Genomic DNA, 13901 nt, shown 5'->3' with positions numbered 1-13901 from the left:
AAACCACATTAGCTAGGATAATAAATTCCAAATAAAATCAGAGAAATGGATATCACAACAATCCAGAAAAGTAGTGAGAAGGACTGAGGGGTTATTATAGAAAATGAAAAACAGCACAACTTCTTGAGTGCAGTCAATATATGTGTAAAGTCAGAGGGTTACATAAATATTCACTTCATGACACTTATTTAACTGCATAAACATATTTTATATTTTAATGTATGCCAATTTTATTATGCAATGAACATTAAAAAATTTTAAAGATAATTGACAGTGATTTTTGTGACAGAAAGGAGACCTATTTCCCAGTTTCCATCACCACTCTTGATATTGAAATGACAGATGAACAATAATAATTTTCAAATACAGGACTACACTATAAATAATGGGGTAATAAACTGGCCCATAGGTCAAATCCAGCTGATAGATTGTTTTTGAAAATGAAGTGGTATTGCAAAATAACCACACCCATCATTTGCATACTGTTTATGGCTGCTTTTACAACAGCAAGTAGTTGCAAGAGAGTATATAGAGCTCGGAGTCTAAAATATTTACTCTCTCCCCTTTGCCAAAAAATTTCCTGATTCGATTGTATTATAGGGTTAATGGGAATGATCAAAGCAATAGAAACAAAGGCTGGTACCACAGCTGAAAGAGTGAGCAGGTGAAGCTGTGCAAAGTAAGATGGATTCTGGATCAGAATCATACCTTAAGAATAGGTGGTTTAATGTCCTCTGGTCATTAGCATGAGAACACATTATTTACGACAATAGTCGCAAGCATCAGAACACATTGATGTGAGCATTTAAATGAAAGGAATAGAGCTAGAAATTTCCTCTGCAAGTTGCTTATAGAAACGAAAAAAAAATCAATACCTGCTTCTATCATCTCAGTGTTTGTTTCATCCCAGAATTTATATTTTGAAATCTAATCACCAATGTGATGGTTTCAGGAGGTGATACTTTAGAGAGATGATCAGGCCACAAGGCTGGAACCCTTATGAATGGGATTAGTGTCCTTATGAAAGATATCTCAGAGAGTTGACCTGCTCCTTCTACTGTATGAGGGCACAGCATGAAGGAGCCATTTAAGAACCAGGAAATGAGCCTTCACCAGACACTGAATCTGCCAGTGCCTCACTCTTGGACTTCCCAGCCTCTAGAACTATAAGAAATAAATCTCTGTTATTTGTAAGCTACCCAGTCTATGGTATTAATATTTTGTTATAGCAGCCCAAACAGACTAAGACACCTGCTGTACAGAGACCCTGAACAAAAGGATGCTACCCAATACTGACTGAGGCAGAAATAGCATCACATGCAGAAATGAAAACTCTAAACTATATCTCAGGCAGATGTGAAATGGATTCCAAGCAGCCCTATTAGTATGGAACCCTGAGCTGATAAAGTGTAAACTTTTGACCCAGCTAATTGTCGTGGCAGGAAACAAGCAAAAGCATCCATAAAACCACCCCCGAAGAGAGGCCTCCACAACACAAAAAAGATTAGAGGATGGTGGAAGATAAAGTTCACTCAAACGAGCTCATCAATGATAGTTCCAAACATATGGAAAAGTCCAAAGCTTGAAAATTGGGAGAAATCATGTAGAAAAATAGCAATAATCAAGTAAACTATGAAACTTAAGAATAAAGAGGTTTTAACGTTGAAACGGATAAAAAACAGAGATAAAAAGCCATAAAGGATTTACAAAGCACAAATGTGTCACTTTGTACAGAAATCCTAACCATGAAAAATATAGTCATTGAAAAATATTCTTGAAGACTAGATTAGACATACATAAAGAGGAAAATGGAAATCATCCAGAATAAAGCACGAAATCAGGAATAACAGGAAATGTGAATGAGTACATAGAAATATGTGATAGATAAGTGAGTCAAAAATTGCTAACTTGATTCACTAAAATTTATATTAAGAGGCCCCAATTTTAAATATACATTTAAAAGCATCCCAGGAAAGGTTAGCAGAGTGAGAAAAAGCAACAATTAAACTTAAAAATTGATAAGAATCTCCATGATTGATGCAAGGATGTTAATTCTCAAATTGAAAATTCAGAGTCCTTAGAGATATAAACAAAAAGAAATCAATGACTACCATGTCATAGACAAACTACAGCATCTTAAAAGATATCAGAAGTACTCATTGGCTTGGTGTTACTCTAAATATCCTACTAATCTGGATCTCTTCTCAGGTTTCTCAAGAACACCTTACGCAATGTCATAAAATTGGTTCCTGGTGTCCTTATTTTGTATATTTGAAAGCCCTCAGAGATGGTCATGTTGCCAGGAAAAGGCACAGTTTGGTGCTAGCTCTGCATACAGTCCAGGCCTCATTGTCTTTTGAAAGTAAATATCGTTATCACCCTGAGTGTCTATAAACTGTTGGCCATGCCTGAAACTAACTAGTTACCAAGATAGCCTGGGTAGGGACTGACAGGGCTTGACATAGACCAATAACAATAGCCACTAAAGGCTTCAGTACTCCACCAGTGTGGGCTACCCAACAACACTTTATGTCATCCCATGCCATAATATTATACACTTCATTCTCATCTGATGCAGGTAAAATGTAAAAACAATGAAAGCTTTGAATTTTACTTTTATTATACATTTGGTTATTCATTTCTAAAATGTTTGATTTGTAATATTCTATTTCTTACTACTTTATTGATATTTTACAATAATGTTTTGAATGTTTTTGAGCCAAGAGTTTTTTGGCAACTGCTCTTGAATTTACAAATATCTGGTGATTCTCTGATGAAGGCTTTGTAATTACATTCTAATTTTATTGTGCTAGTCACTGAGGATATGGTTACTATTCAAAAGATTTTTTTATTTTAGTATGTGATTTTTTTTCTTAAGTACCTTTTCACCGCTTGTGTGCAAGAAAATAACCACATTATTTGTAAGGTATATAGTATGTGATTCATCCATTACATCACCATAAATTGTACTGTATATTCTATACATTTTTTCTAATAGAAAAAAGCTTAAGAAATCTACTGTTATGCTTACATTTTAATTCAGATATTCTTATATGTCTAATTATACTTTACATATTTTGATCTATATTAAACATTTATAAATACTATATCTGTGATGCAGAAAGTAATTTCAGAGGATGCTTTACTACTGGTCACTGACTTGCTCTCAGTCTCATAACTTGACATTCTAAAGTAACAACTGTTGGTGGGATTCTATGTCAGTTTGCTCTATGTATTTCTTGCAGAAGGCAGCACTTATTTTCTTCAGAAAAAAGTAATTTTGAGTCTTTTTTTAATGTTATTTCTTCAAACTAGTACCGTCCATCTTATAAATAGAAAATATTCTCCAAAATTTATGATGTATAAAAAGATTGCAGCTATGAATTCTAGAAATGATATGGATGCGTTTTTGATTTTTGTACTGATTTGGTAATTTCACTTGCAGGCTTCTGCTTTTGATAATTTGTAGAAATCTGTTCTTATCACTAGAAGAATCATTTCAATTTTCACTTTTCTTTATTTCTTAGTATATTGTGCTTGTTTTCCCCAAATTCATCAACTGGCCTGAGATTGAATTTGGCTAATTACAAATTTTATTTAATTTTAACTTAAGTCCTTAATAAGTTGTGATAAAGTATGTAAACTAGTTTAAAATGTGTCATGATTCATGACATCCAGCAGTCTGCTATGTTCTTTGAAATATACCTTGAATATAAAAGAACTTAAAAACAAGCCATATATATTTTTATGAGAGATAGAAAATTATCAAAATTCATCCTTTATGAAACCTCTTGGATCACCAAATAAAAATTTGGTGCTACTGGGAACAAGAAGGAGGGGCACATACACTCTGAATTCAAGTTCTAGGTATGTATCATATAGGCTTAAATCATATGATAAGGGACGAATGAATGGCAAGAAGCTAGAAATATTTTCAAATACAAAATAATTACATTCTGGACAATTTCAATCAAAAATTATAAGTAGAACAAAGAGAATTGATAAAATAATGATGATTACCTACTTTTGCATTAAATTCACAGTATATGGTTTCCCTTCAATTACAATTTTGTAGGATGCCTGGCAGGAGAGCACAGTAAAAATACAAAGAAAATGAAAAAAATGTTAGAAGGGATAACCATCATTTTACGTTAATGATAATTGCATTCTAAAACACATTCATTTAATAAAAGGAGAAAAATTAGAATTTAATGCTGATTTATTTTAATGGCATTTGACATTGTAACTCTAGATTTCATAATCAAAATAATGAATAAAATAATATAATACTTTATTTGTTTATTTTGAAATGTGTATGTTGATTTTATGACCTGCAACTTTATTGAATTCTTCTGTTTGATCTAAGAGATTTATGGTGGAGTCTGGGGTTTTCTATATATGGGATCATGTCATGTGCTAATAAAGATATTTGACTTCCTTCTGATTTTGGATGCTGTTTATATCTTTATCTCTGCCCTTGATAGTTAGTACTATCAGTACTATGTTGAGAGTGGGAATCCTTGTCTTGTACCACATCTTAAAGGAAAAGCTCACGCCTATAATCCCAGGACTTTGGGAAGCCAAGGCAGGCGGATCACGAGGTCAAGATTTCGAGACCAGCCTGACCAACATGGTGAAACCCCATCTCTACTAAAAGATGCAAAAAATTAGCCGGGCATGGGGCGGTTGCCTGTAATCCCAGATACTGGGGAGGCTGAGACAGGAGAATCGCTTGAACCTTGGGAGGCGGAGGTTGCAGTGAGCCAAGATCACACCATTGCCCTCCAGCCTGGGCGACAGGGCGAGACTCCATCAAAAAAAAAAAAAAAAAAAAGGTTTTAGTCCCTTTCCACTAATTGTGATGTTAACTAAGGGTTTTTCATAACTGGCCTTAATTATATTCAGGTACCCTCCTTCTATACCTAAACTGTTAAGAGTTTTTAACCAAGAAAGGATGTTAGACTTTGTGGAATGCTTTTTCTGGGTCTCCTGGTGTCTTCATATCCACATGTGTCTATGCTCAGATTCCTTGTTCTTACAAGGACACCAGTCATACGGTATTAGAGCTATTACTTACTATTAATTACTATTACTATTCTAGTAAACTCATTTTAATTTAATTACGTCTTTATAGACTCTGCCTCCAAATATGCTTACATTCTGAGGCACCAGGGGTTAGGACTTCAACAAATAAACTCTGCTTTGGATTTGGGACACCTGTTCTGAAGATTCGACTTTATAAAGCCATTTCTTATTAAAATATATTTACTATTACCTCTTCTTCTTTTCTCCCCTATTTCAGGAATGCCAATCAATCTATGCTGAAGCTTCTAATTCTGTCCTTTTCTCTTAGCCTTTCACATGTTGCATTTCATCTTTTCAGCTGTCTCTGTTCTACTCTAAATTCATGACTTTTATATTTTCATACTGCATTTTCCACTTTTAGAAGTTACATTCAATTATTTTTAAAAATCTAGTAATTTTAGGCCAGGCGCGGTGGCTCACGCCTGTAATCCCAGAACTTTGGGAGGCCGAGGCGGGTGGATCATGAGGTCAGGAGATCGAGACCATCCTGACCAATGGTGAAACCCCGTCTCTACTAAAAATACAAAAAAATTAGCTGGGCGTGGTGGCAGGTGCCTGTACTCCCAGCTACTCAGGAGGCTGAGGCAGGAGAATGGTGTGAACCTGGCAGGTGGAGCTTGCAGTGAGCTGAGGTTGCGCCACTGTACTCCAGCCTGGGCAACAGAGCAAGACTCCGTCTCAAAAAAAAAAAAAAAATCTAGTAATTTTAGGTTGAATAATCTTATGGTTTCTAGCCTTTATTAACTGTAATAATTCAAAATATATATTGTTTCACATTATGTTTATAGTATTTGTTGAATTAATTAGCATAATAGCCTAGTTTGTTTTAAAAATACTGTTAATTCATTACAGTATTTTTAAAATAAACTAGGCTATTATGCTAATTGTGTATTTAACTCCCTTTAACTCCTTAACTCCCATTAACTCCCTAAGCAACTGACGGTCAACAATTATCCCTCGCACTGTTTTTTTGTTGGTGGTGGTGCTTTGTTTTGGTTTTGGTAACCACAAAATCAAAAAGGAACTTTTTGATGACCAGCTATTCCAAGTTTCTCATTTACAGAAGAGAAAATAATGAGCCTGATTAGTGCACAAAAACATAAATACACATAGCATTTGTATCTGGCACTGTTCTAGGCAAGAAGAATACAGACATTAACAAAATAGACAATTTTTTCCTCATGAATTTGACAGTTGAAAATGGGCATTTTTTTTTTTACTTATTGCAAATCACTATCTTATAACAATCAAGTTATTCTTGTTTGAAATACTTCTCTCCAAATAGATTCTCTGCTTATTTTCTAATATTATTAACATCTCCATAATACTTTTACATTAAAAATCTTTCATAAAATATTGTTAAAAGCCTCACTGCTTTTTTCTATTTAAATGATTTGTTTTAGTAATAGATATATAGATATGCATTCCTTTAAAAATGATTTAAATAACATCTTAAGCTATAATGTGTGTATTAGGATGACAAATGGATATATGCTAAGGAAATGTTTGCATTTAAATTACCAGAACATCTGCTACCAAACCAAAAAAAAAAAAAAAAATTGATGTCTCAAGAAACCACATTCCACTTCAGAAATGGATTCTAGAACTTAGTGAAAATGACAAGAAGCTTTTAAATTCAAATTTTAAAAAAAGAATAATAATTCTGAACTAAAATAATCTAAAATAGCATGAAAGAAAGAGTCCTAATCATTAACATATTTGCAATCAGTGCTAAAAAAATCATTAATATAACACATTATTAATTCAAGTGATCATCATCCCATATAAGCAAGCCAAGGCTTACTTAGCAACAATGACAAAAAAATTCCTCCAAATACAGCCTGAACAGTGAGTGAGAACAGAATCTCTAGAACAATCAAGCCAATGATTATTCAAAGACATCCAAGAGGAAGACAGATTCAGAAAATGGACTTGGGGCTTGGATATCCAGCATCACTGCACCATTATTTCTGTGAAACATTGTTGATCCTGGTTCATTTTCAAAAGGGCTTTTCCATTCAGGGAAAATTTGGTATAAATATAAAATTCAACAGGTGTGCATGAATGAAAAATGGCAGATTAACTTCTTAGAAACAAAATATTTACATCATTTTAAATTTGTAAATAATGTTAGTGATTCATTACCTGCGATTCAATTCCTTCCTTTATTATTGACCGTATTTTCTCCGGAACTGTAATTTGCACAGGTAAACTATCAAAATCTGCAAAATGTGCAAAATGTTTTATTAGAACAATGCCCATCATTTCAGAGCTTGTTTTATGAGTTTTTCATCTAAATCTCTAATCTCTATTCTATACGCTGCTTCTTATTTTTATTATCTTCCCATTTCTTTCTAAAAGTACAAGGAGGTTTTTTTTTCTGTTTTTCTGTTTTTTTGTTTTTGAGACGAAGTCTCACTCTGTCGCCCAGGCCCAGGCTGGAGTGCAGTGGCGCGATCTCCGCTCACTGCAACCTCTGCCTCCCGGGTTCAAGTGATTCCCCTGCCTCAGCCTCCCCAGCAGCTGGGACTACAGGCACGCACCACCACCCCCGGCTAATTCCTTATATTTTTAGTAGAGGGGGGTTCCACCATGTTGGCCGGGATGCTTTCGATCTCCTGACCTCGTGATACGCCTTCCTCAGCCTCCCAAAGTGCTGGGATTACAGGCATGAGCCACCGAGCCCGGCCACATTTTTTTAAAAAAGAAGTAGGTATATTGCTTTAGGAGTATTGCCCTGTAGGTAGGATCTGGTAACCTTGGGTCAATAGGTTCAAGCCCCTCAGGACAAATTAACTCACTCTGGACTCTTCAACTAGAGAGTACAGAAGTTGGGTCTCAACTTTCACTGTCGTGAAAAATGCAAAGCAGGATCCGAAACTACAATTTTGAAGCAACCTCTTAAGGCCTAGGACCTCCTATCTTATCTTTCCTATGTTTCCAGGACGTGTGGGAAAGCCCTTATTCTACGTGGATTTTGGGTGGGGAAGGTGGCAATGTCGGGGATAAGCTTGGAATTGTCGAGTTGGAAACCCCTCAGGAAAGCATCCTCCCAGGGATGTCAATGTGACTTGGAGGCAAAGGGAGAGTAGCGCTGAGGGTCCCAAAAGGCCAGAAGAGGGGTTTTTCTGCTTACTACTGTCCATCCGCAGCCCGCCGAGCCTGCTGAGCAGAAACAAGACGCGCCACATGGCTTGAAGTCCTGGGTCCCAGCCGGAATAATAGCAGTTGGTGGTTACAGAGCAGTTGGGAGCGCGAGATGACGCCCCGGCCATGCAGCCTGGAAGAGTCAGGCGGCTGGGAGAGCACAGGTGGGCTGAGGTTGGGTGTGGTGCGCTGTGGAACGTGCAAGCTCCTGGGCCCTGTCTCTTGCAGGACAAGCACTCCACTGGACGTGATGCCTAATTAAGGCAACAGCAACAACAAAATCACTTCCAACAGCTGAGGAACAGGAAGATTCATAAACACTTCTTAAGTAAAATTTCAATTGAATATATATAAACACGTATCAGGAGTTCGAGACCAGTTTCCGCAACATGGTGAAACCCCGTCTCTACTAAAAATACAAAAAAAATTAGCCAGGCGTGGTGGCCGGTGCCTGAAATCCCAGCTACTCGGGAAGCTGAGGCAGGAGAATCACTTGAACCTGGGAGGCAGAGGTTGCAGTGAGCAGAGACCTTACCACTGCACTCCAGCCTGGGCGAGAGAGCGAAATTCCGTCAAAAAAAAAAAAAAAAAAAAAGAACGAAACAAAAAACGAAAAAAAAGTATATAATAAATCATAAGTTCACAGGTCAATTAATATTCAAGTGGAAAAAAAATAGTGTAACTAGTACCACGATGAAGAAATGAAAAAGAGCCACCCAAATCCCCAGATTCCAACCTCACAACCATGACTTCTAAACAACCAAAGATTCGTTTTGTCTGTTTTTGAACTTTTCCCAAGTAGAAGCAATCACCATGTACTCTTTCATGTTTGGGTTCTTTTAATAGGATGATTGTAAGGTTCATACAAAGCAATAGTTCTGTTTTATCCTCATTGGTGTATATTACAAATTCAATAAATATAACACCACTTGTTTTTCCATTTTACTGTTAATGAATATTTTGTTTGTTTATTGTTCCAGCTATTAAAAATAATATTTAGCTATAAACATTCTTCTGCATGCCTTTTGGTGTAATAAGTAAGGATTTCTACTGGGTATATTTCTAGAGTGAAGTTGTTGGATCACAGGGTATGTGTTGGCAGATACTTCCAACAAGTTTTCCAAGATTGTACTAATTTATACTCTCACCAGAAGTATATGAAAATTCCACTTCGTACACATCAATGCCTTGTTGTGTTGTTGTGTTGTCTGTAATGTTCCTTCATTGTAATGAACTTACCAACTTTTGTATCAGAGACATGCTGCCCTCGTAAAAGAAATTAAGAAATGTTATCTCTTCGTTTAATCTTTGAAATAGTGTAGTGCTGTGAATATTTATTCTTTTAATGTTTCTTAGCATTTAGAAATGTAGTGATTATGACCTGGAGTTTTCTTCATGAGAAGATTTATTTACTTTTTTATCTAATTTCTTTAAAATATTCATATTTTTTTCTTTTCGTGTTGGTTTGAGAAAGTTATGTTTCTGAAGGAATTTGTCCATTTCTTTGGGGTTGTTAAATTATTGACAAAAGTTGTTCATAATGCCTTCCTCTCCTCTAGCAACTTCTTAAGGTCTATAGCACCTGCAGACATATCTCTTCTTTCATTCTCAACATTGATAATTTGTGATGTTTCTCTTTATACTGGGTAAATAGGTCTTGGAATGCATAATTTTTATTAAGTTTTACAGGAACTCAGTTTTGGATTTCTTTATTTTTTTCTGTTGTATGTTTTCTGCTTTGTTGATTTTGTTCTTGGGTTCTTTTCCTTTTTTCTACTTTGGGCATAATGTTCCTTTTCTAGCTTCTAAGATTGGAAGTTTATATTATTTATTTTAAACATTTCTTCCTTTAACCTATGCCTTTAAACTACAAATTTCCACCTATTTCCAAATTTCTATCTATTCATTGCTTTAACTTCACCATTGTACTCTTATACTTTATTTTGATATACTTTACTTTCATTAATATTCAATTCTAAATGTTTTCTAATTTTCATCATGATTTCTTTTTGCCCCACATGTTTAGTGGTGTTATTTAAATGCCACATATTTGAGCATGTATTAATTACTTTTTTATTGATGTCTAACTCAATTCCATTGTGATCATAGATTGTATTCTGAATAATTTCAAGTCATTGCAATTCACTAAGAGAAAATTCATTGCCCATTATATGGTTCATTACATTGAATGTTTCAAACTTTAAAAGAATGCAAACTTTAAAAGAATGCAGACTATTTAGCTGTGGATTATACTATTCTTTAAATGTCAACTAGATCAAGTTGGATAATACATTTTCAAATATTTTATATCCTTATTAATTCTTGTTCTTTCATTATGTCCAACTAAGAATACTTTTCTATTTTTCCTTTGTGTTTTATCAATTTTTAATTATCATATTTTGAAGATAAGTTATTTTTTTAAAACTCATTTAGGGATGTTTTGTCTTCCTGATAAAGTGAACTTATGTCATTATAATGCCACTCTTTGCCCATACTGGCTTTTTGCCATTAAGCTTATTTTATCTAACACTTCCATAGCCAGATTTTTAAAAAAATAATTAGAATCTGCTTGGGATAGTTTACAAAAATATTTCACTTTAAAGGCATGTCCTTAAAGTTTGTGTGTGTGTGTTTGTGTATAAATAAGATACAGATTTTTAAATTCAGTCTGATGATCCTGACTTTAATTGAAGTATTAGGTCCATTTCCTTACAGTAATTACAGACATGTTAAGTTTATGTCTCTCACCTGCTAGTAGTTTTCTATTGTTTTCCTACTAGTTGTCTGGTCTTTTATTTTTACTTTCTTACCTCTTTTGGATAATGGAAGCTGCTTTAAATTTAATTTCACCTGTTCTCATTAATTTTTGAATATACTATTTGTTCTTTTGGGGTTTTTTAATGTTTAGAGATTATATTATGTATCTTCAACATATTGCATTCCACATACCCATAATAAACAAAGTAAGAATATTGCAATAAGATAATTCAATTTAATTTAATTTTTATAGCCACATATTTTACATATATACATATATGCATAATTAATAGGCTTTTTTAGGGCTGTTCTAGGTTCAGAAAAATACCCAGTGGAAAACTGGGGTTAAGGTCACATATCTTTAACCCGACATGCACAGCATCTCCCACTGTCAACATCCTATATCAGTAAGTTACATTTGTTAAAATCCATGAACATAGTACACATGGATACATCCTTAACAGCCAAATCCATAGCTTACATTAGGGGTGACTCTTTGTGTTGTACATTCTATGAGTTTTGACAAAAGTGTAATGATGTGCATCTATCATTATAGTGCCAATCAAAATTGTTTTCTTGCTCTGTGCTCCAATTATGCATCCCTCTCTTCTCTCTGACCACTGATTTTTTTTACTGTTTCCATAATTTAGCCTCTTTTAGAATGTAATAATGGAATCACCAGTAGTATAGCCTTTTCATTTTGGCTCCTTTCACTTAGAAATTTAAGGTTCCTGGCCAGGTGCAGTGGCTCACACCTGTAATCCCAGCACTTTGGGAGGCTGAGGTGGGAGGATCACCTGAGGTCAGGAGTTTGAGACTAGCCTGGTCAAAATGGTGAAACCCCATCTCTACTAAAAATACAAAAATTAGCCAGGAGTGGTGGTGGGCACCTGAAATCCCAGCTACTTGGGAGGCTGAGGCAGGAGAATCACTTGAACCTGGGAGGCAGAGGTTGCAGTGAGCCGAGATCATGCCAACACTCCAGCCTGGGCAACAGAATGAGACTCCATCTCAAAAAAACAAAAAAGAAAAGAAATTTAAGGTTCTTTCACTTTTTTTCATGACTTGATAGCTCATTTCCTTTTAGTGTTGAATATTTCATTGTATGGGATTTATTACTGTATCTACATCTCTATCACAAAATGTTATGTTGCTATTTTATTTACTTAAATAATTTCAGTATCAATTTTTACAGGTCTTATATTTACGCAGAGAAATTCTCTCTGCTCTTAGCTTATAAAAATTGTTTTTAATTTTGTCTTCATTTTTGAAGTGCATTCCTGATGGCTATAACATTCTACATTAACACGTATTTTTTTCCTGGTATCTTAAGCATTTCATCCCAGTGATTTTGTCTTCCGTTGCTTCTAATGAGAACTAGATTTTGCCTTCTGTTACTTCTAACATCACTCTTCATGTTGTTCTCCCCAAAATTTTTTCTGGGCTCATTTTAAATAATTTCTCTTTATCTTTGTTTATCAGCAGTTTGATTGTGATATGCCTAGATGTGCAATTCCTTTATATTGGTAATCTCAGAATGTGAAGTGTTTTCTGGGTTTGTGAATTTATATCTTTTATCCATTTTTAAAACTCTCAAATATTTTCTCTTTATATATTTCCCTATCTTATTTTCTCTTCTCCTCATATTGTGAGTCTGATTATATTAAATTAGATCATTTTATAGTTTCCCAGGATCTGAAATTCTCCTCTGCTTTTTAAATTATTTTCTTTCCATGTTTTAGTTTGAAAAATTATAGTGATAGTCTCTACATTAGGAAAATATAATCTTCCAGTTGGTCCTCAGCTTATGATTGTGAATGTGTTATCAAATCTAGCATAATGATGGTTCAAGAAAGTATTATAGGTATGCTCATAAAGCACAGAAATAGAAGGGGAAAGAGCTTATTTAGATAAATAATGACAAATACTTCCCAAATTTGGAGAAAGATGTAAATCAAAGTAGATGAAACTCGAGATTATCCAATCAAATCCAATCCAAACAACACTAAATCAAGACATTATAATCAAACTGTCAAAAATTAAAGAGAAGATCCAAAAAGTAGCAAGAGAAAGGAAGCACATCACACACAAAAGAAATCCACGTTGCCTATCAGATTTCTCAGCAGCAGGCCAGGAAAATAATGAGATGATGTGTTCAGAGCACTGCCAGAAAGAAAAAAAACAATAAACAAAACCTGTCAACCAAAAATACTTCACTAGGCAAAGCTATACTTCAGAAATAAAGAAGAGATAAAGACTTTACCATACAAGCAAACCTGAATGAGTTTATCACCACTAGCCCAACCTTGTAAGAAATACTAAAGGAAATTCCTCAGGATGAAAAAATAAAGAGGCTAATTAGTAACATAAAAATACAGAGAAGTATAAAACTCACTGATAAGAGTAAGTACGCAGTCAAATTAGGAATACTGGAATACAGCGATGGTGGTGTGCAAATTATATATCTCTTTATTAAGGTTAAAAGAGAAAACCTACAAAAAATAATAGCTATAATAATTTGTTAAGAGGAACACAATATAAAAGAATGTAAACTGTGGCATCAAAAATATATGTAGGGGGAATAAAAAGGTAGGGTTTTAATGCAATCAAAGTTAAGTTGTTACCAGCTTAAAATAGGCTATTATAACTAGATGATGTTTTATGTAAGCCTCACGGTAACCACAAATCAAAAACCAAGAGTGGATACACAAAATGTTAAAAAGTAAGACATTAAAGCATATCTGTTTTAATCTGTTTTCTGTTGCTGTAACAGAATACCATACACTGGGTAATGAATAAGAGAGGTTTATTGAACTCATGGTGCTGGAGGCTTGAGAAGTCCTAGAATATGATGCTGGCATCTGGTGAGGTCCTTTTTGTGCATCATGACGTGGCAGGAGGCATCACATTGA

At 34.6% G+C, this 13901-nt stretch overlaps 1 protein-coding gene across 1 annotated transcript in view; it reads right to left on the bottom strand.

Annotated features, from left to right (window-relative positions):
- Window positions 1–8328, bottom strand: part of ADAM2 (ADAM metallopeptidase domain 2) — an 80707-nt gene extending 72379 nt beyond the window's left edge. The window contains exons 1-3 of the mRNA XM_063709322.1: window positions 8222–8328; window positions 7231–7307; window positions 4025–4080 (exon numbers count right to left, since the gene is read on the bottom strand). Coding sequence (XP_063565392.1) covers window positions 4025–4080; window positions 7231–7307; window positions 8222–8276 — 188 coding nt within the window. The 5' untranslated portion in view covers window positions 8277–8328. The remainder of the gene's footprint in view (window positions 1–4024; window positions 4081–7230; window positions 7308–8221) is intronic.
- Between the last annotated feature and the right edge of the window lie 5573 nt (window positions 8329–13901).

This window comes from Gorilla gorilla, chromosome 7 (genome assembly GCF_029281585.2).
Source record: "Gorilla gorilla gorilla isolate KB3781 chromosome 7, NHGRI_mGorGor1-v2.1_pri, whole genome shotgun sequence".
Classification (NCBI taxonomy): domain Eukaryota; kingdom Metazoa; phylum Chordata; class Mammalia; order Primates; family Hominidae; genus Gorilla; species Gorilla gorilla.
Note: the sequence above shows the minus strand (reverse complement) of the source record. Positions and strands in the feature narration are given on the sequence as shown.